Source organism: Grammomys surdaster, unplaced genomic scaffold (genome assembly GCF_004785775.1).
Source record: "Grammomys surdaster isolate TR1022 unplaced genomic scaffold, NIH_TR_1.0 125704, whole genome shotgun sequence".
Taxonomy (NCBI): Eukaryota; Metazoa; Chordata; class Mammalia; order Rodentia; family Muridae; genus Grammomys; species Grammomys surdaster.
Genome location: NW_021620539.1, coordinates 1,269,617 through 1,296,656, shown reverse-complemented (window position 1 = coordinate 1,296,656; position 27,040 = coordinate 1,269,617). Strand labels below are relative to the sequence as shown.

The 27,040-nt window shown below is 45.9% G+C and overlaps 2 protein-coding genes across 5 annotated transcripts in view; both read right to left on the bottom strand.

Moving 5' to 3' along the window:
- The window catches only part of Pla1a (phospholipase A1 member A), a 36,024-nt gene extending 29,800 nt beyond the window's left edge, over positions 1-6,224 (bottom strand). For 2 of the 4 annotated variants that reach the window (XM_028788196.1, XM_028788198.1), the window contains exon 1: positions 5,891-5,995. In XM_028788196.1, the coding sequence (XP_028644029.1) occupies positions 5,891-5,963 (73 nt within the window). In that variant the 5' untranslated portion in view covers positions 5,964-5,995. Of the gene's footprint in view, positions 1-5,890 lie in introns of all 4 variants that reach the window. The other 2 variants (XM_028788197.1, XM_028788199.1) reach the window with 2 other exon arrangements.
- Positions 6,225-16,902: 10,678 nt separating this feature from the next.
- On the bottom strand, positions 16,903-23,855 carry Adprh (ADP-ribosylarginine hydrolase). The gene is made up of 4 exons (XM_028788178.1): positions 23,689-23,855; positions 21,348-21,699; positions 18,714-19,074; positions 16,903-17,603 (listed from the first exon to the last, which is right to left on the bottom strand). Exons 2-4 carry the CDS (start codon positions 21,658-21,660, stop codon positions 17,189-17,191), a joined length of 1,089 nt encoding a protein of 362 aa, XP_028644011.1. The 5' UTR covers positions 21,661-21,699; positions 23,689-23,855; the 3' UTR covers positions 16,903-17,188.
- Between the last annotated feature and the right edge of the window lie 3,185 nt (positions 23,856-27,040).

Sequence of the window (27,040 nt, the reverse complement as noted above, 5' to 3'; positions counted from 1 at the left end):
AAAGAGGATCTGAAGCAAAAAGAAGTTCATGTTTGTTCATTTGCTTGGATGGTTAGAAGGTTGGTAAAAAGGCTGTCATATTTTTTCACTAAATTGTCTTATACCCTTAAGTTATTTTATAATTGCGTTATATTCCCATTTAAAAGAGCAAAGAATAAGTGGAAGGAAGCATGGGGAAGCTTAGACACGTGTATCTGATTGCCTGTAATCTGTGTTTCCCCACCTATGTATCATAGTTGTACATGAATTGTATGTAAAAATGTTATATATTTTCTAACTTTTGTCCTTTTTAGAAAAATTTATTTTTATTTTATATGTATGTGAGAATGCTTACGTGTATATCTGTATGACACTTATATGCCCAGATCCCAAAGAGTCCAGGAAAGGTTGCTATATGCTCTCGAATTGGAGCTAGAAGCAGTTACGAGCCACCATACAGGTTCTGGGAACTCAACCAAGATCCTTTGCAAGGGCAGCAAGTGCTTGTAACCACTGAGCCATCTGTCCAGCCCCTTCTATTACTTAAAAAGTTAATAATAATAATTCAAACCAGGGCTGGAGGTAATATACAATCTATCATTATAGAAGATGCCTGCTTGTCCTTTTAAAATAAAATTAAAAATCTTAAAACTTTTCTCTCCATACACTCCCTCCCCAGAGGCAACTTCTGTGCACATTTTGTTACTTTTTTTCCTACCTTCAGAGAAAGCTTAATAAGGGCAGGCATAGAGTGCATATATTTATATAGTCACTTTGTATCGGTTTTGTAGTGGAAAATACCTAGAATTTAACCAAAGACAGGGAAAAAAATCTATTCTGCAAACTTAAAAGCACTAGCCCTTGAAGAATATGTCAACCAACTCAGAACTCAAGACTCTTCGGAGAAAAGAGAAGTGGTTGACAGGAGGAGAGACCTTAGACGACATTCCAGGATACTCTTGTAAGAAGAACTGGAAGGTGAGAGGAAAGCTCCAGCTAATGGAGCCCAAATACCCTGGCAATGGAGAACTGGACCTCGAGCTTCTCGATTCTGGGGTAGCTTTTCTCTGAGGTGATTAACTCTAACAAACTTGTTAGCCTTTGCGGACCAAAAATTCTCTTTTAAGCAGACCCGGGAGTTCCCAGCACACCGAGGGCTTTAGGAAGGAAGACTAATGAACCTGGAAGTCAATCATCCCAGCTAAAGAGACGATGTCCGACTCTCATTCAGAGGAAGGGGTGTTGATATCCATAGCTACGATCGTTTTCTGCCCACGGTGATCCTCAGGGGCCAAGAGAGTTTCTTGCGGGTCACCTTCAATTTTCCTTTTGGGAAAACAGAGTCCTAGGCCTTGTTAAAGGGAACTTGGAAAGTTGAAATACAGCAGATCTGGCAGGTGACAAGAACGGAGGTCAAGTGACGTAACTCCTGGACTTGGAGGAAAGTCACTCTGTCTTCTTCATTCTCAAGTTCATGCAGAGCTGCTCAGGTCAGGCACGCAGAACAGACGCTACCTCCAGCGGAATTCCAATCACCCAGCTATACACAGGCTCGCCCCTGCTCCAGCCCCGTTCCCTTTGGTTAGTGAGTGGAGTGTTTCAGGTCCCAAATGGGCTTCATGACTGTTCCAGTGATCGCCCTCTAAGGCCCATTGGAGATTGGAGAATCTCCTTAGCTCGCGTAAGGAGGTATACTCTGTTCCACATGGTGGATGCATGTCCTCCAAAGCTGACAACCAGCCAGTTCTCAGAGCGAGTGGATTTCAAGAAGGCTCCGGCGACCTTGCTCTTCATCTTAGCTATGCCAAGAGGAAATGATGTAAGAGCGAAGACATAATTTTGCCCTCACTGAGATCACACTCTGGTGGAGAATGACCAAGACAGCGTTCATGAGACACTGCACAAATGCGGGTCCAACATAAAGACCGAGAGTGAGTCTGATGCTGAAAAAGCTCTTGTCAGGGCTTGCTAGATTAGATGGTGGCTCAGCACAGCCAAGGCGAGGACATCATCCCAGAGCATCAGCTGTGAGAGCCAAGGGCTTGGGTGGGGTTGGACAAACTAGGACCACATGTGGAGTGACGGCTTTGATGGATCTAGCCTGATTGTTGATGAAATCGAAAATGAGAACATTTCACCCTCATCCCAGATGCCATACCACACACAAAAGCATCCTGTCTGTTCAGAAGCTATGAAAGGGTCATTGTCCCAAGATCACCAAATCTTTCTTTTGGGTTAAGGTGAACGAATAATTGAACCTAAGGTCTCACACATGCTAGGCAAGAGCTGATAACCACAGGAAGGATTTCACATACAGGGCTGGAATATATATTTTACATATATAGAAATATTTTACACATATAGAATGTTTGTAATAGGGTCACACTATATCTTCTGAGCTATGTTTTTATAGTTAGAATTGAAGTTTCATACCTCATTGCAGTTTAAATCTTAAAAACTGTGGCTTTCTGGGCTGGAGAGATGGCTCAGTGGTTAAGAGCATTGACTGCTCTTCTAGAGGTCCTGAGTTCAATTCCCAGCAACCACATGGTGGCTCACAACCATTTGTAATGGGGTCTGATGTGTGTCTGAAGACAGCTGCGGTATACTCATATAAATAAAAAAATAAATAAATCTTTTTTTAAAAGCTTTTAAGAAAAATCATGCCTGGCGGTGGTGGCGCACGCCTTTAATCCCAGCATTTGGGAGGCAGAGGCAGGTGGATTTCTGAGTTCAAGGCCAACCTGGTCTACAGAGTGAGTTCCAGGACAGCCCAGGCTATACAGAGAAACTCTGTCTCAAAAAACCAAAAAAAAAAAAAAAAAGAAAAAAGAAAAATCATGGCCTTTGTTTTACTTGGTTGTTCATTTTTTGTGGCATACCAGCTGGTAACAGATTTACAGGCTACAGGAAGGATGACATAGACTTAAATATTGGCTGTCCCTCCATCATTTTGCTTTGAGGATACTGCAGAATAGGAGAAAGGTGGAGATTCCTACCATAGCTGACTGGATGGTGGGCTCCTGTCAGACATGCAAGAGAGGTATCACCTTTAGCTGGCTGTTGAGGGGTGGGTCTCTCAGGCCATCCTGGCTCCTTCTCAGCTTTCTCTTTCCCAACTCAACTTAGGGCTGGGCAGGCCCTGGGCTTTCTAACACCCTGATTAAGCCTTTTGCCTCCCATCGAACACAACTGTGCTCTTAACTGGTCTATGGGTCACTTTGCCAGCAATAACTAATGAGGGCCACCCTAGAGATCCTGTTGAGGGGGATGGGGTGCTCTCTCAGGGCCAGAATCATTTAGCTAGCCTACATAAATGTCAGGAAATGAAAATGAGGCCCACACCCAGCTGTTTCCTCCTAAGCAACCAAAGCTCCAGGCTCTACGGGTCCAAGGAGAAGATGCCAGCCCCAGCTCCACGCAAACACTCAAAAGTTTTGCAGATAAAGTAGAAATAAGCACAAGATGTTACAGGAAGCCGGAGCACAAGGCCTGTGGTGCCAAGAGAAAGCCTGTAAAGCCGTCTGACTCAGAAAACACTCAGGACCAGACTGGCTCAGCTATCAAGGTGGCTTTTCACCCAGCTCAATGACCTGTGTTGGGTCCCTGGGATCCACATGGCTGGGAAAGAGAACCAACGTCCACAGATGTCCAAATTGTCCTCTGACTTCAACATGATCACACACACACACACAGTCAATATAATTAAATGTTTAAAGAAAGAAAACACCTGAGACCATTACCTGGGTGGCAGTGAAGAATTGTGCAGGTGCCCAGCCAAGGTGGGTGACAGAAGGACCATCTTGGTGAAGAGGGACATTGGTACCCTTCTTGTTCATTGCTCCCACTCCTTTGAGCACTTCCTTTCCTTTGCCTTGAGCACCCTGTCTCTTTTAACCCCTTCTTCTCTCATCTTCCTCTGGGTGGCCTTAAAGAAACTACGCTCTTTCCTTTTCTATGTCTCCCTATCCACCAACCTATTGGATTTCCAAAATAGCCATTTTTAAAGAACAGGAAACATTAATCCAATAAACATTGTCATTGTTGACAGCAGTAACTTAGTTAAGTCAGAAAGGTCACAGAGTCTCTGGGAAATAGAAAACCTTGGGCCTGCAAGGTCTGTCTGAAGAAAGATGGCAGCAGACAAAGGCAAGCAGATGGGTAAGGGCTCTGGAGACCCTGCTAGCAAGCACTGTCTGCCCCCTTTCTTCACGAGCCCCTGGAATCCCACCCACACTTAGAACCGATCAGTTCTTGTCCTAACCCCAACCCGATAACCTGACTCAAGGCTTCTGATCTCCTTCTGTCTGGGTCTAGAACCGAGAGCTTGCTGCTGGGTAAGGTTGCAAAGAGAGTGTGGGGACATTTCTGTCCCAGTCTTCCCACCTGAAATTTCAATTGGGGCCTGGCAGTGAACACCTTCCGGCCTTCAGCAGGGATAGAGCAGCTGTGAAGCACTGAAGGAGCCTGCTGAAGCACCTCTCCCAACAGCACCCGAAGCTCTCCTAGGAGCATCTGGAATAGGTCCTGTCTTTTTCCTAAAGTGGCTTGTGACAATTCTGTCCCCTTTTCTCCTATCAAATATTCACTAATAATAAAATCACCCAACTATAAGCGACTGTCACACGTCCGATTTGTACACACACTGCCTGCAGTCCTTGACAGCATCCCAATTTGGTAAGGATAATCTCCAAGGACAGATAAAGAAAAGTCACTTCCTCAAAGTTAAGTAAGACACAAAGACAGAGAGATATACTCAATCCATGTCTGCCGACTCAGTGAGTACTCCCTCTGTTCACTGCCTTGCTGCCCACTGTTCAGGGGTACAGTACCATTCACTGAGCATGCCCTATATACAGAGGGATGGACTAAGTGTACACTAGAGACTGGAACCCTAAACCCTCCCCTTATAGGAACAAACAACTGAGGGAGACAAAAACAACAACAACAACAACAAACACAGGAAGCCGAGGAAAAGCTGCCTAGGCTGTAAGGACAGAATAGATTTGTGTGATCTGAACTTTAGATCAGGAAAGGAACGCTGAGCAGGGCAGGAAAGACCCCTCACAAGAAGTATGGCTAGAAACAGCCTCAATGTCTGAACAACTCCCAGAGGACGTCCAGAAGCTGAAAAACATCTTAGCGGAGGACAGAAAAGCAGTCTGTTGTTGGGAGGTGGAGAGAGGAGACCCTTCTGATTGTGCTGCTCTCCGTATGTGCAGGCGTGTGTGGTGTGTATGTGCAGGCGTGTCTGCACGCATATGTGAATGCATGTGTATGCTCATGGGTGTGTGCATGAGTGTGCGTGTGGCAAAATTGTTCTTAACATTTTCTTTTTTTTTTTTTTTTTTTAAGATTTTTATTTATTTATTTTATTTATGAGTACACTGTAGCTGTCTTCAGACACACCAGAAGAGGGCATCGAATCTCATTACGGATGGTTGTGAGCCACCATGTGGTTGCTGGGATTTGAACTCAGGACCTCTGGAAGAGCAGTCAGTGCTCTTAACCGCTGAGCCATCTCTCCAGCCCCCGTTCTTAACATTTTCTAAAAGTTAGTTTGGCAAACTTAAAGTTAACTGCATCTTGAAACAGTGGCCATTAGTAGGATGAAAATAAGTATTAAGAGGTAGTTGAAGGTTATTTTGTTACAGTCACCTTGATTTGTACACGGCAAAAAGGGTTGTAATTCGGATTTTAGAAAAATGAGTCAGGAGATGGGGGAAGTTCAGTTCTAGTGCCCCAAGAAGGCACTGGTCTCACCACTAATTCCCATTATGATAAGAGGGTTTTCCCCCTTTCTTTTAAAATCACCGTCAGAGATAAAGAACTTTTAGGGGACCTTCCAAAGCCAGTGCTTTGTAAAAGTACAGCTTAAGAAATAAGAGTCTACCCAGGGCCCTTGGCTTACCTGAACTTCCAACGCTGAACCATAAAAGTGGTCCCCACAACCAGAAGCATGTCTCCCAGAGGCCAGGATGCATCGCTGGGCTGGAGTCTTGGAGCCAGAATGAAGCAGAGTCCTAAAACCTGGGATGTCACATAGCCCAGCCTCCCAGCAACACCCACTTGGGATTTAGTAATCATTAACTGGCTCCGTGGCTTGTAAACTAACTAACTAAATAAACCTTCCTATTTGTTTAACCTCTGGAGTTTTCAGTTTCTTCTTCTCAATGAAAATGAGCGCTCTTCCCACATTTTTTTTTTTTTTTAAAGCAGGGGACATTGAAACGAACTGTTCTTCCTCTCTGCACCAAACAAGATCAGGAAATAACTTCCCATTATGAAATGTCACTGATGGCCAAGGCAGCCTTTCATCTCCCAGTGGTTACAAAACTCTCACCGTAATGGAATTTCTGTGGACATGTTTGTCCCTGGGATACTGAGAAGCTGGAGGCTGGAAAGCTCTTTCATTTTTGGATCCCCAGGGAACCTCACTCAGTGTGCAGCCAATGACACACATACATGTATGTATATGGGACAGAGTAAAAGGAGATCCAGTTTGTTTCCGAAGAGTGCTGCTGCCTTCCACAGCCTCTTGAGGTTAGAAAGTCAAGTCCAACCCAAGAGAAGAGACATCTCGCTGTTGAGCTCATAAGTAAAGAATCCAGAGTATTTTGGATATGAATGATATGGGTACACTGTTGATGGAAGTGGTCTAACCTGGGTTTGGAGCCAGGGAGTCTGTTCTTACATGCATCCCCCTCACTCCAGGGATAGTGGAGACCATAGAGTATGATATTTTTGCAAGCTAGGGGAGGGCAGGGCCCTTGCCAGGCCAGTGTTCCAAACAGAAGCACACCGTTACAAGGTGGAGAGCATCGTCCTTCTGAACAGTAGCTTTGTGAAAGAGTGCTATTGGCACACATGCTTTACAGCCCTGTCAGGGCACATCAAGAAGCTTACAAGGGTGATACCCAGTAGGGGTTTAAAGCAGAACAGGTTATGCCCAGAACAGAGCCTCTGAACCACTGCCCTGGACGTATCCATGGAGCAGCCTAGGCAATTTTGTTGAGTACCTGGTTCAGTGAGAGCACACACACACACACTTTTTTTTAATTTGAAATGTATGAAAATTTATGGTGAAGAATGAATTTCCTATCACTGTAATCCCCTACTTCCAGTTCCCAGAGTCCTCATAGTCACCATTTTCATTTATTTATTTATTTTTATTGTAAATATTCTTCTCTCATACAATAGTTCCTGACCACAGATTTTTCTCCCTCCACAACCCCCAGCTCCTCCCAACATGCTCTCTCCCTGAGATCTACTCCCTGTCTCTTTCCTCTTCAGAAGGGAGAAGACCTCCAAGAGCTGACAGCCAAATGGGACAAAGCAAGATGACAATAAGACAAGACAAAACCCCTCATATCAAGGCTGGACAAAACAATCCAGTAGGAGGGAAAGAGTCTCCAGGGCAGGCAAATGAGTCAGAGATCCATCTGCTCCCACTGTTAGGAGTCCCACAAAAGCTCCAGGCTAACAGCCATAGCACATGCAGAGGACCTGGTGCAGACCCATGCAGGTCCCATGCTTGGTGCTTCAGTCTCTTAAGCCCTGCTTAGTGATGCAATGGGTGCTGAGCCCAGCATGGCCTTGGTGGAGACAGAATGACATGGTTCTGTCCTTGGGACAGGACCAGCAGACCTGGACCTCCACAAATGTTGATGGCTGCCATGGGCATAAGGCTTGTTTGTATAATAATGTACATATTTTACATTCCTCCTTTAAAGAATGCCCTCTCTATTAACATTAATGACTCCGTAATAATCAGAGACAGCACGAGTCTGGAAGGTGAAGGTGTAGCTAATGGCTTAGCAAAATGGTAAACACTGGTCGTTCAGGACAGCCCTTAATGCTGTTGGAAATAACTCTAAAAACATGCTTTCAATATATATAGAATTTCTCAACTATGGAAACTATAAAGATGCAATATGAATTATGAGAGGCTTCACAAATCTAAAGGAACAGAAGCAGCTGCACTATGAGCTGGCTTGTCATAAAGATACAAAAGCAAGCAGATTCCTGAGTTCAAGGTCAGCCTGGGACACAATGAGTCCGGGCCTACGTGTAGTAGAAATGAAAATCTCAGGACAGGTTCCCACTCAGCTACCTTATCATCTGTGTTTAACATAGGCAGCTCTGAATTCTTTTGCAATGTTAAAAGAAAATGTGTTCTTGCTGTCTCCTAAAAATCTTAAGGCTGGGTCACAAGATGCTGATTCATAGGGTAGTTAAAAGGGAACCCAGAGTAAATGACTAGATTAATATGTAAAATAAAAGACTGGGCTTATGATCTGCAGGAACTATCAAGAGAAATGTTTATAATAGCAAGAGAGAACTGTTTGAAGAACAGTCTCAAGCAGAATGGAGAGAGAGAGAGGAGAGAGATGTCTCTTCTCCACTCTCTTCCTCCAGCCCTTGCCCCCCCCCCTTATCCCTCCCACTCTCATCCCTACCCCCACCTCCAGTCCATCTGCAAAATCTATTCTATTTCCCTCTCTCAGGGAGACCCATGCTTCCCCTCACCCCCACGCCCTGCCCTCCTCTTTACCTAACTCCTCTGGAACTGAAGATTGTAGCTTGATTATCATTTATATAACAGTTAATATCCACTTATAAGAGAATATATACCACATTTGTCTTTCTGGGTCTGAGTTACCTCACTCAGGATGATTTTTTTAATTGTAATTGTATCTATTTGCATGAAAAGTTCATAATGTCACTTTTTAACAGCTAAGTAATACTCCATTTTGTAGGTGTTCTACATTTTCTTCATCCATTCTTCAGTTAGGGGCATCTAGGTTGTTTCCAGATTCTGATTATTATGAATAAAGCTGCTATGAACATAGTTGAGCAAGTGTCCTTGTGGAAGGATGAATGTCCTCTGAGGATATACCCAAGAGTGGTATAACTGGTTCTGGAAGTAGATTGATTCCCGATTTCCTGAGGAATCACCATATTGATTTCTTAAGTGGATGTACAAGTTTGCATTCCCATCAGCAATGGAGGAGTGTTCCTCTTGCTCCACATCCTCACCAGCATGAGCTGTCACTTGTGTTTCTGATCTTAGCCATTCTGACAGGAGTAAGATAAAATCTCAGAGTCATTTTGATTTGCTGTCCCTTGATGATTAAGAATGTTGAACATTACTTTAAGTGTTTCTCAGTCATTTGAGATTCCTCTCTTGAGGATTCTCGGTTTAGATCTATACTCCATTTTAAATTGGATTATTTGGGTTTTTTTTTTAATGTTTAATTTCTTGAGTTCTTTATATATTTTGGCTATTAGTCCTCTGTTGAATGTGGAGTTAGAAAAAATCTTTTCTTATTCTGTAGTTTGCCTCTTTGTCCAGTTGATGGTGTCCTTTGCCTTAGAGAAGCTTTTCTTTTTCATGAGGTCCCATTTATTATCTATCTTAGTGCCTGAGCTATTGCTGTTCAGTTTTGGAAGTTGTCTTCTGTGCCAGTGTAGTTGAAGTTTTCCCCCTCTTTTTCTTACATTGGGTTCAGTGTGTCTGGTTATATGTTGAGGTCTTTGGTCCACTTGAACTTGAGTTTTGTCCAGCAACATTTGTTGAAGATGCTGTCTCTTTTCCAGTGTGTGTTTTTGTTTTTTTTATCAAAGATCAGATGTCCACAAGCATCACCATTGCCTTATAAGTCCTCTGGAGATATTTTATCTCAACTCACATTCCTGCCTTTTAAAATAACACAGTTTTAACCTATTACACACACTGTGCATGCATGTGCGTGTGCCAGTGTGTGTGTGCGTGTGTGTTGAAGAGGAAAATTTCACCAGACCCCTCCCCTCCTGGGAAAGAAAGGTCATAGAATGCTTAGGTATCCCTCCCCTCCAGAAGGGAGAGGCTAATTATCATTGCTCAGACCACAGGGGGTGGGGACCATCCTTCGGGTAGGGGGAGGCCCATAGTATACAGATTCCACAGGACAGACCATTGACACAGGAGGTCCTTGCCACCTCATTCCCTAAAGACCAATCAATTTAAAAAGTCACACTGATCTGCCAATCACATTGTGGCTAATGGCTGCTGCCCTAAAGACTGTATAAAAGCTCACTGACTGAACCGTTCAGGGTCGCCTCTTCTTTTGGGGTGCAGGACGGCCCCAGCATGCTGGAACACTAAAATTTCTCTTGCGTTTTGCAGCGATTCCCTTCTCCATGTGGTTCACTCAAGGTGTCTCCAGTAAACTAAGGCTCTGCTTGCTAGAGTCTTATAGTGTGTCTGTCTGTCTGTCTGTTCTTGCATGTACATGTGGTGTGCAATGACACAGAACATGTGTGGTAGTCAGATTGCAGGAGTCAATGCTCTCCTTCTGAGAAGGCGAGGCTGATTCCATGACAGGCTTCACATTGGCAGTTAAGGAGACAGGTCTAAGAACTGGTTAAGTCCAGGCAAGCCCAGGTAAGTCAGTTACTAATAGAAAAAAACCCAGGTTCCAGCCTTCACACCCAATAATGGTTCCAGAATGACTAACGATAGAGTGAGATAAAGCTCATCTACCCTGGAATTCCTATCAGGCCTGCAAACTCACTTGATTGTCTCTCCATCTTGGTAATGGGAGTCCCCAGCACGCTGGACTTCCACAGAATAAAACACTCTTTGTATTTACATACTATTTGAGTCCGAGGTGTCATTCTTCTGCAAATCATGGACCCTTAAACTTCCACCTTCTGAGACCCAGTGATCGAACTCACATCATCAGGTTTAGTGGAAGCACTTGTACCCACTGAGCCATCTCTCTAGCCCCACAAACCTTCCAAGCACTGCTTTTCAAGCAATGAAAGTATCTTAGAGCATCCTTATTTTTGTTTCCAGGATGCTTAAACCACGACATAAAGTTCTGGGGTCCAACTCCAAATGCATCCATCTTGCAACACTCAGGAGGCTATTTTCCCCCAGCTTCCTCTCCAATTTGAGCCGAGGGTATGACATTGGAGTCTTCACTTCTGATACCCTGTATGTCCTACATGTGAGCTCACACACACACACACACACACACACACACACACAGGCACAATAAGTGAGCTCAGCCAGGGACAGTTGAGCCATCTCCAACTGACCCAGTTCATCTTTCTTGATAGTAGTTCTCAAGAGCAGTTGCAGACTAGGCAGGGAACACAGCATTCTGAAACAGTAGGGAACTGGCCAGATGAATCTGGGCTCTAATCGAGCCTTTCCACCTCTTCTTTCCCAGAAACAGGAGGATTTTCAATGCTTTAACCCAGAGTCATGTGTCTCTTGTGTATAACACCCAGGGCTGGCTGCTCTCTGAGTCCCTGAGCTGTCGTGCAAGTGTGACACATACAGGAGACAGCATTTCTGGGCATTGGGGAACTGGTTAAAATGTGCCTTAAGCTTATGGTATCTCTGTTGGTAATAAGTTTACTTCCTATAACTTGGAGAATGGAAAGGAAGTCCTGTCTTGGTCTAAGACAAGTTAGTAACAAGAATGCAGTGAAGCTGCTTCTCACAATCTAAAGTCTTATGGAAAACAAAGGTATCATATGACCTTTGTACCACACCATGTAATTTTAGACCCCCTTCTATTTTGTACCTGGGCCACTGCTGACAACTGAACCCGAGCCTTGCTCATGCTAGACAAGGGCTGTGAAAATAATCTACATCCCCAGCCACAACTTTCATTTTTAAAAAAATATTTCTGTTTTACCTCCCCAAAACAGACAGAGACCTGCGCTGCATTTCTCCAGACAAAACCTTTCACAGGGGAAAGGTTGGGGTTTATGGAATAGAAAGGTACTGAGCCCCCCAATGACTCCAAGGCTCCAACTAGGCAGAGACTGAGAACCAGCTATAGCTTTGGAATGAGAGTTTGGTGTTGAAATTCTATGACTGATGTTTGTTCTCAAAGTAACAATTATGATTCTCTGCAGGCTTCTGTTTGGTGATACAAAACTACAAGGCAGAACTAAGAGACGCCCTCAGGAAACAAAACCCCTCAGGAAACAAAACCCCGTGGGTCCTGTGGATTGAATCAAAAAGTTTCCCAAGTAGTGGAAGAAACTGGCTTGAAGTGGAATGTCTGGGGATCTCCCTGCAACTCCCATTCCATCACCGGCAGGCAGAAAGAAGACACCAGACCCACTTTTAAAGGAGATGTCACTAACACGACACAGCACAGTTTCACATTGCTACTCTCCCCTTGAGTGTCATCCGTCAGATCCTACTACTGCATGCAAAACACACAGTCCACAAGGCAGGTGACATCACTGTCTCCACTGTACGAATGTGTAAATAAAGGTGGAACCAGGTTAAATACTATGCCTGCACAAAGTAGCAGAGCAATGTTTTAATCTGAAGAGCCGACACCAGGGACCACATCTTTATCCACTCAGTATGGGCTACATCACCACCACCACCCCAGCAGCCCCCAGGCAGGCAACATCACCTACCTTCCATTAATCTTGATGAGGTGAAGCCCAGAGGACCTGCCTGGAAGCAGAGACAGCTCAAAGGCAGCTTTCTGCACAGGATCAGAGCATGCCTCCCTTAGTTCTAGATGCATGGCTAACAGCCTGTCTCCGAAGGAAGAGAAAAGCACCAGCTTCCCAGGGCTCCCACATTCAAGGCTGGGGGGACCCAGAAAGCCCACCTTAACCTCATGCTACACCCACTGGGCTGACTCTGGCAGAGGTCATCCTGTTGGAGTGGGTTTTTTTCTCAAGTCCATGTTCAACAATCACCTTTATTAGTCCCACCCTCTCAGTTCGGGCCACTTCCCACCCATCAGTTGTTAATATGAACTTGAAGTTTTTATTTAAATAAGCTTGTGGGGTGGGCAGAGGTGTTTTGAGAGTATATAGCCTAGGGTTGGCTGAAATTCATTATGTAGACCAGAATGATCTTACATTCACTATGTAGACCAAGCTAGCCTCAAAGTCTGTGTAGCCCAGGCTAGCCTCAAAGTTTTAGTGATCTTCCTGCTTCTGCCTCCAGAATGGTAGGATCACAGGCATGGAGTACCATGCCCAACTTAAATGTCTTTCAGATAGAATATGTATAGGAAGAGAACACAGTCAGCCCTATTGGTACATCGTTAACTTCTCCTGCTAGCATTGACCATCATAGGGAAGGAAGGCTGTGCTGGGGAACCTTGTGGATAAAAGCCCCGTCTTCTATTAATAAATGCAAATGTCAGTCCACAGCTTTGCAGATGGGAGAAACCAAAGGACTCTGTAAGTGCCCCGTGCGCCTCTCCTCTCTGCTCCCGAGCTGCAGCCGTCTGGCAAAGTGAGATGTGTCTGAGATGTACAAGCTGCCCGGCACTTTCGGCTGTGAGAAGGAAGTTGTGGGGAGTTTGGTTTACAGTCAGTCATGAGACAGACACTCAGGTCAGTCCGGGACTTGGGAAGGTTATGTGAAGCGAGCAGCCTTGTGAGGGGGAGCCCTCAATCTGAGGATCTGATGCGAATTCCACGTAGAGGGCATCAGCGCGTGGGACTTGAGGTCAAGCAGCTGATGTCTTCTGGGAATCGAGTGTATGGAGAAACAATTACTTCAGATCTGCTGCAGAAAGTGTCGGGCAGTGTAGGCGTAGGAAACACTTCAGAATTTAACCCAGGTCTTACAGTCAAATCTGGGCCTAAAGCCCAGCTTGCTCTCATCCTGTGACTTTGCATAGGCAATAACAGTCCTCTGCCCCCACTGTGTCATTCTTTTGGTCGCTGGTGGTGGTGGTGGTGGTGGTGGTGGTGGTGGTGGTGGTGGAAGGTATCGACTACTACACATCTGGATAGGCTGGCTTGATAGGCTTCAGTCCTGCCCTGCAGCAGTTCCAAAGCTGTTAACAAAGGAAGGATGCATGGAGTGGTGACTGTGGTTAGGGAATAGAGAACACAATGCTAATTGTGCAGGTCACAGAAGGAAGTGTTCCCCTAGCAGTAAAGAAAGCAAATGAAGCGCCATCAGGAGAGCTCTGTCCACCCAGGACTGCCTTGGATTTCAGCACACATGGTAAATGGGTAAATAGGACAGGCTTGTGCTGGGACCACACTTGCATTGACTTGCTTGGACAGTATGCATCAAATTGATCATCTTTTTCTTTTCATCCTTCCTCTCCCTCTTCCCTCCCTTTCCCTGCTTTCCAGGGTCACCAGGTCAGAGTGATGTTGGAGGAGGGGGGTTGTGAAGAGAAAGCTCTGAACTTCTGGGCTTTCCCAGTGTGCCTTCGATGAGTGAAAATTGGCATACAGAGATAGCAGGATGTTTAGGGTCTTCTCTTGTCTCTGTGGTTAAAGCCCTACCCCAGCTCTCAGCAGATGACACCTATAAACCTCCTGCACTTCCCCACATTTTAAAAAAAACCTAAAGACTGGGAATGGTAAAACCCAGACTATAATAATGAGACGTCCCTCCCACAAACCTAGTAAATGCCAGGAAACTAAAGAAGAAATCACAGGAGTCCAAATTCTGTTTCTGTGGTTCGTTCTCTCTCTCTCTCTCTCTCTCTCTCTCTCTCTCTCTCTCTCTCTCTCGTGTGTGTGGGGGGGCAGGAGGGCAGGGTGCCTATCCCCACCCTTGGCAGTGAGCCAGGTGAGGAAACTTCCTCCTGGAAGACTGAAGTGACCATATGAAGTTAATTGAGTAGGCAGAACTCTGCTAGGCAAAGTGCCCTTGAGACTGACCAGGAAGATACACAGCCACCTCACAAGAGGATTCAGGATGGACACAGAGCTGTGAATGAGCGCTGTGGGTGAAACGAGGAGAGGGAGGTTAAGTTCTGGCTTCATCCCAAAGGGTCTGTTCATTCACATCTTGAAGGCTGAGACAGAAGTTACCAGAGGGAGAAAGAAAAGCAGCATCGAGTTCTAAAGGAGATGACACTCACTAGAAGACAGTTAGCAGTTCAAAACAGTCAGCTTGCCATTTGCAAAGGTAACTGGAAAGAGAGTTGTGAGGGATGGGAAGTTACTTAGCAATAGTCATTTAGTCTATACTGATCAAGTGCTACTGTATGCCTGCGCAGAGAACAGAGGTAACACAATGGGTTAAGGGTCGTGATAGGAAGTACTGAGAACAGCTAACAGCAACTCCTAAGGGTCTTGAACTGCAGAAATCCAGCTGAGAGGGCCACACGTCAAACAAGTGATGGATTTAGGAGTGGACTTGGTGGTGAATGCCTCTAATCTGCTCAGGAGACAGAAGCAGGCAGATCTCTGTGAGTTTTGAGGCCGGCCTGGTCTACACAAAGTGTTTCCGGCCAGACAAGGCTCATATTAAGACCCTGTCTCAAAAAGCAGAGGGAAAAGGGGAGGAGGAAAAGAGGGAGGATAAGAAGATGCTGGTTTAAAGTAACAGAGCTGGGCTGTAGCTCAGCTCGTGACAGGTCTGCCTAGCATGCACAAAGGTCTAGGTTTGATTCCCCAGCTCCAAATAAACTGCGCATGAGGTTGAATGTCTGTGTTCCCGACACGGGGAGGTGAAGCTGGTAGATCAGAAGTTCAAGATCATCTTCAGTTTCTAGGAGTTAAGAGACAGCTTAGGCTAGAGGCCTTGTCAAAAAAAAAAAAAAAAGAATGGGAGAGGGTAGAAGAAGGAAGTAGGATATTTGGATGTAGAGGAGCCAGCAGATTGTGTTGGTTTGAATAAGAATGGTCCCCATATGCTCATAGACTTGAATGCTTAGTCATCTGGGAGTAGTACTATTTGAAAGGATTAGAAGGTTTAGGCAGTGTGGTCTTGTTGGAGGAAGTGTGTCTCTGGGAGGTGAGCTTTGACATTTCAGTGGCCGGTAATAAGCCCAGGATCTCTCTTCTGGCTGCCTGCATATCCAGATGTATAACTCTCAACTACTTCTCCAGCACTGTGTCTGCCTGTTTGCTGCCATGCTCCCCACCACGATGATAATGGACTGAAATTGTAAGCCAGCCTCAATTAAATGTTTTTCTTTGTAAGAGCTGTTGTGGTCACAGTGTCTTTCCACAGCAACAGAACAGTAACTAACATAGATGCTTTCAGGATCTCTACTCTGTCCTTCTATTCCCGTGCCTAATAACTTGCCACTGCAAGCACCTAAGTCCTTATGTGAAGACATTCACATTTGGTTTGTACACAAGCAAGCTGACAAGATCTACCGTGTTGCTATAGTTGATTAATCTCCCCAGCCCCAATGCTCTGGATTCTTGAACACACACACACACACACACACACACACACAGCCTTATATTTAATATGCCTTAATCAGCAAAAAACAGCAAAATGACTGGGTCAGTCCCAAACTTTCACATTGCTAATGCCTCCCCTCTGATTCTCCTGAATTATTACTTTCTAAGATCCATATTCCATCTTTGCTACCCTAGAGCCAATGGGGCAGAGGGGGCTGGGGCCACTCTTCCCTGGCTCTTACATGATTGGTGTGCTTTCTTTTCTGCAGCCTCAAGCCTGGATCTTTTTCCTTTTCTGGCATGGCAATTCTGCTTTCTCCCCCTCCTGCATTTCTTGCCTGAGAATCCTAAAAGTCCTACCTCTATCTCCCTGACCAGCCACTGACAGCAGGGCAACTTTATTTACCAGGCAGACTTGCAAATTCTCATGTAATTTTGGGAACTCAATTAACATAATACAGGCAATAAATCAAATCCACAACAACAGGGACTTAACAGCATCCCTGCGAGGTGGGCCTTAGCATGGCCTCTCACCAGGACAACTCTGAAGAGTGCCTTGGCAGAGGGCCCAGACAGACCACACTCCAGATGACCATGGAGAATCCTGCTCACTCACACACACACACACCCTGTGTGGCATCCCTTCCCTTCTGGCCTCACTTCCCTAGTCTCCTACCGATGCTTCCTGGAATTACCTCCCAAATAAACTCCTCATACTCAAATCTGTCTTAGCTTATTCCTGGTAGGTGGGCGACCCAGTCAAGGAAAAGTCAGACAAAGCATTTACAATTCCATGATAAAAACGGAGATGCGAATACAAGGTTATGAGGTTTCTGAATGGGAAAAGATAACCCCATCCACTGAAATAAAAAGATTCTCACGAAGCACAAGAGAGGAACTCGGGGAGATGGGGGGGGGGGGGGGGGGGGGAAACAAACCCCAGGGGAGTGTTATCTCAGAACTCTTCAAACACAAAATTAGAATTCTTGACTCTGGAAAAGCTGAAGAGACTGAGCGTCAGGGCTACAGGGAAAGAAACCACCAGAAACAAACTACCCTCTCCCTAGGGATCACATATAGTGTCGTCTTTTGACCCGAGAGAATACAAAGCTCTTCCGGCCTCCTCTAGCCGTTTCCGGTATTCCAGCTTCTCATAGTTAGAAGGATTTACTCCTTTTAAACCGTGCATAACGCCCCACCAGCAGCCAGCAATGGCTGCCGTGGAGTCACTGTCTCCACCGTGGAAAAAGGCTCTGTGTGCGAGCTCCTTCCAGGAGTCCCCTGCAGCCAGGAGGGCATCGTAAGCAATCATGGGGGCATCGTGTCCGCTGCTGCCACCCCAGCCAGAGTAGCTCACGTCGATGTAGAACGCATCCCTTTCCTTCACACCAAACGGCTGAGGGAAGACGGGGGCTGAATTGCCGTCCAAAATTCCTCTAAGTTCCAGGTACTTTTCCCATTCTTGCTCGAAGTAGGACCTGTAGAGGAGATATCAATTAAAAAAACAAAAAACTAATGTCAAAAGGTATATAGAAAAATACCAGGTAGATGTGTAAATAGTGAAAAGTCCAGAATGACTTCAACTCCTCACACTAGTGTCATAAACTTATATGGAAAAAAAATCTAAATTAACTCCACAAGCCATCCATATAGTTCTTACTATGACGGTTTGTATAAGCTTGGCCCAGGGAGTGGCACTATTAGGAAGTATGCCCTTGTTGGAGTAGGTGTGTCACTGTGGGTGTGGGCTTTAAGACCCTCATCCTAGCAGCCTGAAAGCCAGTATTCTGCTTGCAGCCCTCAGATGAAGATGTAGAACTCTCTGCTCCACTTGCCTGGATGCTGCCACGTTCCTGCCTTGATGATAATGGACTGAACCTCTGAACCTGTAAGCCAGCCCAAATTTAATGTTGGCCTTATAAGAGTTGCCTTGGTCATGATCTGTTCACAGAAGTAAAACCCTAACCAAGACAGAAGTCATCCACATAAACCAGGTGTGGACGAAGATGCTCACGAAGGAAGGTGTGTGCTGGGCTATGGGACAGGAAATAAAGATGTGTTTTCCTCGGCCCAGAGCAACTTCTTATCACTTTTCCAGGGAAAACTCTGGAATATCACAACCATGAGTAACTTCAGTAAGAGCTTCTGAGTCTTGTTTCTTCTAAGAAAGATAATGTGAAGTAAGCCATAGAGGGAACAGGTGGCCTTACAACGTACTAGCTCCTGGAGAAGCCTCTCTTAGGTATTCCAACCAAGGGTTTTGAAATACTGTTTCAGAGCAATACTGGAAAAAGGAAGTTGGAAGTAACCAAGAAAAGTCCATCTCAACATTGGCTGGTCATAACAATTATAGAAAGCCAGACTCCAGAACAGGACTTAAGCGAGGACCACAGGTGCCATCACTGAGGTATCCACTTGGCTGCTTCAGACAAATCCTGAATGGAAAGGAACTTGAAATCCTTAGCAGACGCCCCGGAGGGGTCAGCTTTGTGAGACCTGTGATGGCAGCTGTGACCTCTGACCCCTAGGTACGTGGACGGTGCGTGTGTCACCCACATGTCAACTGAGACAAACACCTAGAGACTCACCAGTGTTGAAGATTTTCCTTCACAAAGTAGCCTGACTCGGTGATATACTTTTTGGCTTTTGGCAGCACCTCCATCAGCCCTTTTCCCCATTGCCATGGTGATTTGCCATTCACGGCATATGCCGTGAAAAGAGCAGACGCAAGGCTTCCGAGGTAGCCTGTGGGGTGGTGGTGGGTCATCCGGCCGCTCTCAATGCTCACTTGGATCAGCGTGTCCAGCTGGCTGGGGTGAGGGAACCTCAGCCCGATGCACATGGCACGCATGGCAGCCCCGCAGCCACCCTCGTGACTGTTGAAGGGAATCCTCCAGCCGTCAGCCCTGTTGGGCTCCAGCTGCATGGCATTCTGCATGCAAGCACCACCTAGGGGTGAGTCAGGTAGAGTAAGGGATCAGAGTCACCGAAACAAAGGGCCCAGTGTGAATACAGAACTAAACAGACTCCCAAGTTTCTCTGAAACAAACAGACACACGATGGGGATTGACCCCTCAACTTCAAACCCCAGCCCGAGAGCTAGCCTTCTTTATATATAATCCTCCGTGTGATCTTACGAATTAACAAAGCACATACATATATACATACACAGAGAAAGCCTTGGGATCTCTCCAGTCATTAGGGAACTCATAGCAGCTCAAAAGGCAGCTGTACTGTATTTGCTTTTATTTTTGAAAGACAGGTCTTTCATATAAACCACACTGGCCTGGAATTCTCTGTGTATCCTAGGCTGGCCACAAACTCATAGTAATTCTCTTGCTTCTGCCTCCTAAGTGCTGGGGTCATAGATATGTACTACCACATACTAGTCCTTTTTAAATAAGTTAAGATTCCTAACTTAGGAAACATAATTAAGATTCCAGACCCAGCTAATCAGTGGCCAGGGACACACACATTGGCTCCACTGCTGAAGCCCTCGGTGTGCCTAATAAGAGCCTATTGGGGTTCCTGACTATGAGAAAGAGCCTGGAAGTTCCAGAAGGAAGCACTGGACTTACATCATGTCAATAGACTACGGCTCTCCCCTGCATGACAGTGTTCTAGGGAGGCCTGTCCCACTGCAGTGGGAGGGTAGTGCTATAGAAGGAGCCAAGAAACAGCAGCAGCGCGCTGTGGGACGCAATACTACTGCTCCCTTATTGCAAAGCTTAAAAACCATATCCGTGGTTGACACAGGTAGGCAAATAAAGCCTCCTACACTAAGTGGATAGCAGATGGTAAGACAGGATGAACAGGGATGGGCCTTTGGAGCTAGTCGTTGGGATTAGGGGTGTGGAGAGGGACTGAGGCATTATTCAACTAGGAGTTATTTGGGCTGAATTGTATTCATACTGAAGTCCAAATATATATGTTGAAACTTTAATGCCCAGTGGCTTAATTTGGAGACAGGGCCTTTCAAAGGTGATTAAGCTAAAATGAGCCACCAGGGTGAAGCCTAATCCAGTCTAACAAGAAGCATAAGGACACACAGACACAAGAGATGCAATGCACAGAGAAAGAGCACTTGGGGACCAGAGCTGATGTCCATCTGCAAGCCAAGAAGAGCAGCTCCGAAAGATACCAGATGTAATGGTGTGCACTTCAGCTTCTAGTAACCGGAATCACCAGGAGAAAATGTCAGTTATCTAACGGAATAATCTAGGAAGAGGGCTTGGGTAGGGAAGGAGTGTTAGTCAGATGGGCAAAGAAAAGGTGAACCAAACTTGGTGGCCCCTAGGGGCTACAACAAGTCCCTCAAATGAGTCACAGCCACTGTGAGCAGAGCTGGAACCGAAGGAGGATCTCCACTTTTTAAAAATAATAATAATTTTTAAAAGTTTTTCTTTGTAATTGTTCACTAAAATTGCAGAAAATACAAATTGAAGGAAAATTACAAGGATTACTTCTGTAACTTAGGTAGAATTATGAACATACTTATGTGTTTACTTCCAGACCTCTCTCAATAAGACAAACAATTGTTCTTTGTGTGTATGGTGTTTGTACACATGTCCCTGCGCATGCAGAGGCTAGAGCAGATTGCTGGGTGTCTTCCCCCCACCCCCCCTCTCTCTGTCCCTTGATGCAGGGTCTAGAGGTAGGCTAGGGACCAGCAAGCTTTTTGTACAGGGCTTACATATGTAACATTCTATGTGGGTTCTGGGGGATTTGAACTCAGGTCCTCACACTTACACAGCCCCTCCCACACTTCCCCACACTCTGATCTTCCTGCTTCCACCTCCCAAGTGCTGGGATTTCAAACATGTATCACCACACCCAGAAAACTCTGGTCCTTTCAAGTTATTTTCATAACATGCTCTGAAACCTATTTTTCCCCTGTCTCATCAATAAATTCTTTCCATATTAGTAACTACTCATCTGCACAGATCACAGAACTGTAAATGTGGTACCATAAATACGGTACGAGAATTCAAATACACACAAGTTTCTGTTTCATTGATATGGAAATACTTCACAACGGGTTTTTCTTCTTTTGATTTTCTGAAACAGAACCTCACTACGGAGCCTGGGCTGGTTTGGAAATCAAAGTCCTCCTAAGTGTGGATAATAGGCTCACTTTACTCCCTACTCTCGACCTACAGTCTTAGTGTCTCCCTTGGGCCTGCTTCTCCATCCTCTAGAACCTCTCAGCGGCTGGCGCTCACCTGGTGCCCGGCCATCCATGTCTCCCATGCAGTCTCGGTAATGTTTAGCTAGTAGGGAATACAGCTGAGGCAAGTCCGGGGATTGGCCGGCTTCTATGAGGGCTTCGGCTGTAGCCAGGTGCATGACGGTATCATCGCTGACTCTCCACTGTGCAACGTCTATGGCTTCCAAGTCACCCATCTGGGCCAACTGCTGGTGTATCTTCTCCCCATCCCGAAGGAACTCCCACTTGCCATTGAAGTAGCCCAAGGTATCTCCAGCTGCGCTCAGCACCATGGCTGCCACGTACCTCTCAACCAGGCCTCCACCCATGCTGAACTTGCCGCAGGTCTTATGGGGCAACTGAGTCTCCTGGAGGACAGAGGAAGATGAATCAGAAAACAAGCACCTACGCTCTCCCTGTAGGCGCTGTAATAAGCCTAGCCCATTCAATCCTCGAACCTGTTCTATGAGAGAGTTGCTGCCGGTGTGTCTTAAGCATGTGTAAGTCAATCATCACAGAGACGATGCCGCTCCGTAAGTCCACGGAGCTAACGGGTAGGGCTGGGACTCTATCACAGAAATGACTCCAAAGCTTCTCTCCAACTGCGTCTTGGATTCTCGAGGAGTGGCCAGCCCATTAAGTCCTACAAGTCAAGCCAGGCTTGCCATTTTCTCCGTCAGCTAAGATTTGGCTTTGGAATCCATCTCTCTCTTTTGGGTGAAGAGCGACACTACCCCTGTTTACAGATGAGGAAACAGAAGCTTGGCGAAGCTAAGTTTACACAACCAAAATGTACAGACCGTGGAACCTCGATCTTCTAGCTCCCTGTCAGAATGCTTCAGATTATGTTACATGACCTCAACCCTGGCCTTAACTGTGGGCTCAGGTAAAGTGATAATGGCAAAACCCAGATGTGTTATGAGGAATGGATTAATGAATTTCCATAAAGTACATACTGAGCACAACATTGTGATTATTTTTATTATTCCTCAACAACCAGTTCTATAAGCAATCTTCCCTTTACCAGCAATATTTAAAAATTTTAAAATGATTGAGTTTTATTTACATACCCTATTTTATATTTAGTTTTATTTACACACTCTAGTTGTTTGCTTTCATGTGAATCTGTGTGAGGGTGCTGGGCCCCTTGGGACTAGCATTGTGAGATGCCATGTGGATGCTGGGAACTGAACCTGAGCTCTCTGGAAGAGCAGCCAGTGCTCTAACTGCTGAGCCATCTCTCCAGCCCCTTGTTTGTTTTCTGTATGGTTAAGAGTTCTGTAACACTGGATTGCAAATGAGATTCCCACCACAAACTAAATCCTGGCTAAAGCACTGGCTTCTCAGTGTATGCATTTCCCACTCTGCCTTAGACCAGGGCCCCACTGCACCCATTCCCTGTGATTCAGGCTCAGAGTGCTCCGGTGTCTGCCCACTCCATTCACACCATTAACTGGGGTAAACACTCTTGGGGAAAAAAGACTAGCTTACCTCTGCCCTCAGCTCAAGCTCTTCCCACCCATCTGTCTTTCTCCCCCAAAATACTATTTTAGGTTTAGTTCAAGTCCAGGGCCTCCACAATCCACCTAGTCACACCGCTCACGACTAGAACACAGGCCAGCAGAGACCTGGAGAAGCAGTAAGCATAAAGACAGATCGAGCACAGAAAAGCCAGATCCTGATTACGCTATCTAAATTTTTTTTAATGTATAAACAAAGGCTAGGAACTAGAGTTCTATACTCCCTTGTGTTAGCTGTGCGACCATTAACAAGCCTCACATGCTGGAGTTCTCTGTTTCCCATCTGTGGGGGAGGAAGATGAAGACTGTAAATGTTCTCCGAGGTCCTGTTTTGGCCCAGGTTTTCGAAGCCCAAGCTTTGTCAACCTCTGAGAACTAAGGGCTAACACCCCCATCTTCTCCTCCCAATGCTCCAGGTTCCCTTTTTGATGCTCTCTATGGCTCTCCCTTAATGTGTGAGAACCCACCGAGGAAGGAGCCAGTGTCTTTTCTCATTGAAATTCCTTTTCTCCTTGGCAAATGCATCCATGCTGCCCCAGACCCACCCTTCAGACGTCATTATTCCTTAACCCACTCTAAACCTTCATAGGTGACATAGCAATCAAACTATACAATCAAAACTGAAGTACACTTCCAGACTTCCCATTTGTTTTCCTGTCCTGGGTAGAAGGAGGAACAGGGAAAGGAGATGAGGGATGGGGAGACCGCGATGCACTCAGGAAAGTCTTGGTGGCCACTTTGAGGGCACTGGCCTGGCAACCAGTCTGGAGGTGAGAGCGGGGCCGAGTGGGTACCAGGGTCAGCAGGAGGACAATGGCTCAGGGAGTCCGGCTGTACCTGCTGAGGCGGAGCTGAGAGCGCGGGGCGGGATCGGGGTGGTCCAGAGCCGAGTGCTGGCTTGCCGGAGCTGGAGTCGGGATAGCGGGTACTGGGTCCTGGTGAGGGCACCCAAGGCTAGAGCCGAGCAGGGGCGGAGCCGCGGACCGGGCTCCCGGGCGGGCGGGTCGCTGGCGCACAGCGGCTTCCGGCGGGGCTGCGTCCTCCTGCGTCCTCCGCGCCGGACGGAAGGAGGAAGGGGCGGTGCTGGAGTCTCGGGGTTCAGTCGCGGAACCGCTGCGCGCTGAGTGTGGGCCGAGGCGAGCCGGGCTGGGGCGAGCCCCGTGCTCGCCCTGCCAGGGTTCTGCCCCCTCGGACCGTTGGACTGCCAGAGCCTGGTCCCCATCTCCCAGGGCTCACCAGTTCTAACTGTAGTCTGGCCGCGGTTCTGCGTACTCTCCACAGAAGGGTTTCATACGGGAACTTAGAGAGGAACTATTAGTTTCTTTCCCCTAAATTATGACTCTGGATTTGTTTAAAACCCTAAGGTAGCAATGGCGGCGTTGAGCCCAGATGTCGGGTTCCGAGTATAAGCCTGCGCCGCTGGCCACTCTCCCCAGTACCCTCGACCCAGCTCCATACAACATCATCTCTCGAAAGGCGCGAACCGGGCCTTGTGCTTAAATGGGATATCTGCTTCTGTACGGCGGCCCCAACGCACATCAAAGATCCTGCCTTGAATTCTCAGACTTAAGATCAACAAATGTCTGCTCTAATTTCAGGCCTACACCCAAGAACTCACTTTCAGGAGCTATGCTGGAAACTATCCCCTTTTGATATGTTTTCAAAACAGAAAAAAAGGAAAGACTTGGAAGGAAACTTGAACAGGCATTGATGACTACTTTTGAATAAATAAATCTTCTGTTAATCACAAATAATAAAGGAGGTGTTAACGTGGAGTTTAGGGACATTTTTATTAAGCAAGAATAAATTGATGAATCATAGGATGATGAATATATGTTAATCAAGCAGTGTGTGTGTGTCGCTTGGAAGGATAAGCATCAAATTGTAAATAATTAGAAGTGCCTCTCAGAAGAGGAACAAGGAGTTTTCTGAGTAGGGAGAGGGATGAAGGAAAGTTAAATTTTGATTCATTTTTTGAGACTAGGCTGGTCTCAAACTCGTGATCCTCCTGCTACCTTTAGAATGCTGGAATTTCAGTCTTACAACAACACACCTGGCTTTCATCTTTTAGAATATTTTTTTCTATATTACATATAAAGACATTTTAGAAAAAAGAAACTACAGGTTACCTCTCTGGGGAGATATATATATATTGCAGTCTTTATGATATGCATATGATTTTTAAAACAAGGGGATCATTTTATATCCTTTCTTAAAAAGCTGGCTTTATCAACTACTAACATGATGCCAAATGTTCACATACATTGACACTTTCACAATAAGCTAACATCTAATTTGATACAATAAAAGTAAAAGGTCCTGGTGTCCAGCTGCTCTCTGACCTGATCATAGTTAAAACTGTTTTAAGAAAGAACAGATTCACTTACGATCAGAAAACAGGACAGTTAAACAGAACTTTGACACTGCATAGACCTGAGTGTGTTGGATGCCGGTTCACACGGGCAGGTTGGACTCTCTAGCAGAGACTAACAGAAAACAGCAAGGGCTGAAGGAGAACAAAGCACAGGACAGACCCTGCGTAAACTCCTCAGAGTAAACTCAGAGAGAATGAAAACTGGAAAGCCGGGGACAGCGATGTGGATATCCAAAAGCAGCTGCTACGTGGACCATTCAGGAAGACTGAGCTGATATCTGAGCAGCTAACTGTATGTCCTCTCAGCTGGACCACAGCACCCAGATTGTTCAAATGTTCCTCAAGATGGGAAGGTATTCTACAGCTGAGATTAGCCTTTATATCAGTAGTCTTAAGCATCACTTTGTGACCATATGAAAGTCGTAAAGAAAAGTATTAGCATGGTGGTGGTGGTGCACGCCTTTAACCCCAGCACTTGGGAGGCAGAGGCCAGGGCATCTCTGAGTTTGTGGCCAGCCTGGTCTACAAAGCTAGTTCCAGGACAGCCAGGGCTACACAGAAAAATCCTGTTAAAAAAAAAAAAAAGAACCAAACAAACAAACAAAATATATATGTGAAAAAGCAAAATTTAGCTATGTATGCATCCTAATTTTAAGAAGCGAGCAGTAATTCCAGTGAATAAACAGGCAGGGAGGCTTGGTGACAGAGACTCTTAATGAACTGGCATCTGAATGATAGGAAAAGCTTAACCCTTCGAAGCAGAAGAGAAAGACAGTGGGGGAAGTCCTTGTTGCTCGATTCCACAGGCCAGGGCTTCCCAACCTTTGGTAGAGACCTGCCAGTACATTTTGAAATCTTCTCTGGTGACTTCCTAGCAAATGGCTTCCGTTGCTGCATTCGTACTTTGCTGGATTCCCCCACCGGACGGGCAACCCTCCCAGCTCCCCAAACCCACTTCATTTCCCGAACTTGCAAATGGCCTTCCATGCTCCAACCACAGCCACTCACTGAGGGACTTCACTGCCACGGGGCACTCTTGAGAACGCAGCCTTCAGCAGAGAGCAAACACAAGAACAGTGAGTGTTTTGTCAGGTGATTTTTTTTCCAAGCCCCCTGTACCCCACGGCCTGAATTGATCAACCTCGATCCACTGCTCTAAGTCTGCTCTCATTCTTGTTTCTAGACTTCTGGACACACACAGCAGTAAAGAAAATTCTAGAAAGAGACATTTAGTTGCCTTGTTCCAATCTGTTTCTCCTCCTTCACAGCCTGGGTCTTGCTCTCCATCCTAAACTGCTCCTTGAAGGGAAGCTCTGAAGTTTAGAATGGAGTGCCTTTAAAGGACCAACAGGCCATCTGAGGAGCCCTCAACGAACTCCCCACCCCAAAGAAATAAGCTGGAGGCTCAGGAGAGACGCCATCTGAGGTTCTGAAGCAGTATGAACCCCATCCTCCAACAGAGCCTTCCAGTGGCCAAATCCCTTCCCATATTCAAACAGGGTGGGGGTGTGTATGTGTCCTCACAAGCTATGCTTAAAGTACCCGGGCTAGGACAGCAGACAAAGAGAGCATTCTGTGTAATTATATTGATATACGGTTCTAAATGTGCAAACAAATCAATAGAAGAAGAAGACAAGGAGAGGCGCCAGGCAGAAGGGGGCAATTTCAGACCCCATGGAAATGCTAGTAGAGATACACAGGTGTTCACTATCTTCACTGGTGATGGCTTGTGTGTGTTTATCCAACTGAATATTTTAAAGGTATAGTTTCTCTCTCTCTCTCTCTCTCTCTCTCTCTCTCTCTCTCTCTCTCTCT

Coding starts and splice junctions, on each gene's coding strand:
- Adprh (XM_028788178.1), bottom strand. CDS start 21,660: ATGGGTGGAGGCCTGGTTGAGAGGTACGTGGCAGCCATGGTGCTGAGC. Junction 19,075..21,347: donor CATGGATGGCCGGGCACCAG/GTGAGCGCCAGC, acceptor ACTCACCCCTAG/GTGGTGCTTGCATGCAGAAT. Junction 17,604..18,713: donor AAGGAAAATCTTCAACACTG/GTGAGTCTCTAG, acceptor TCTCCTCTACAG/GTCCTACTTCGAGCAAGAAT.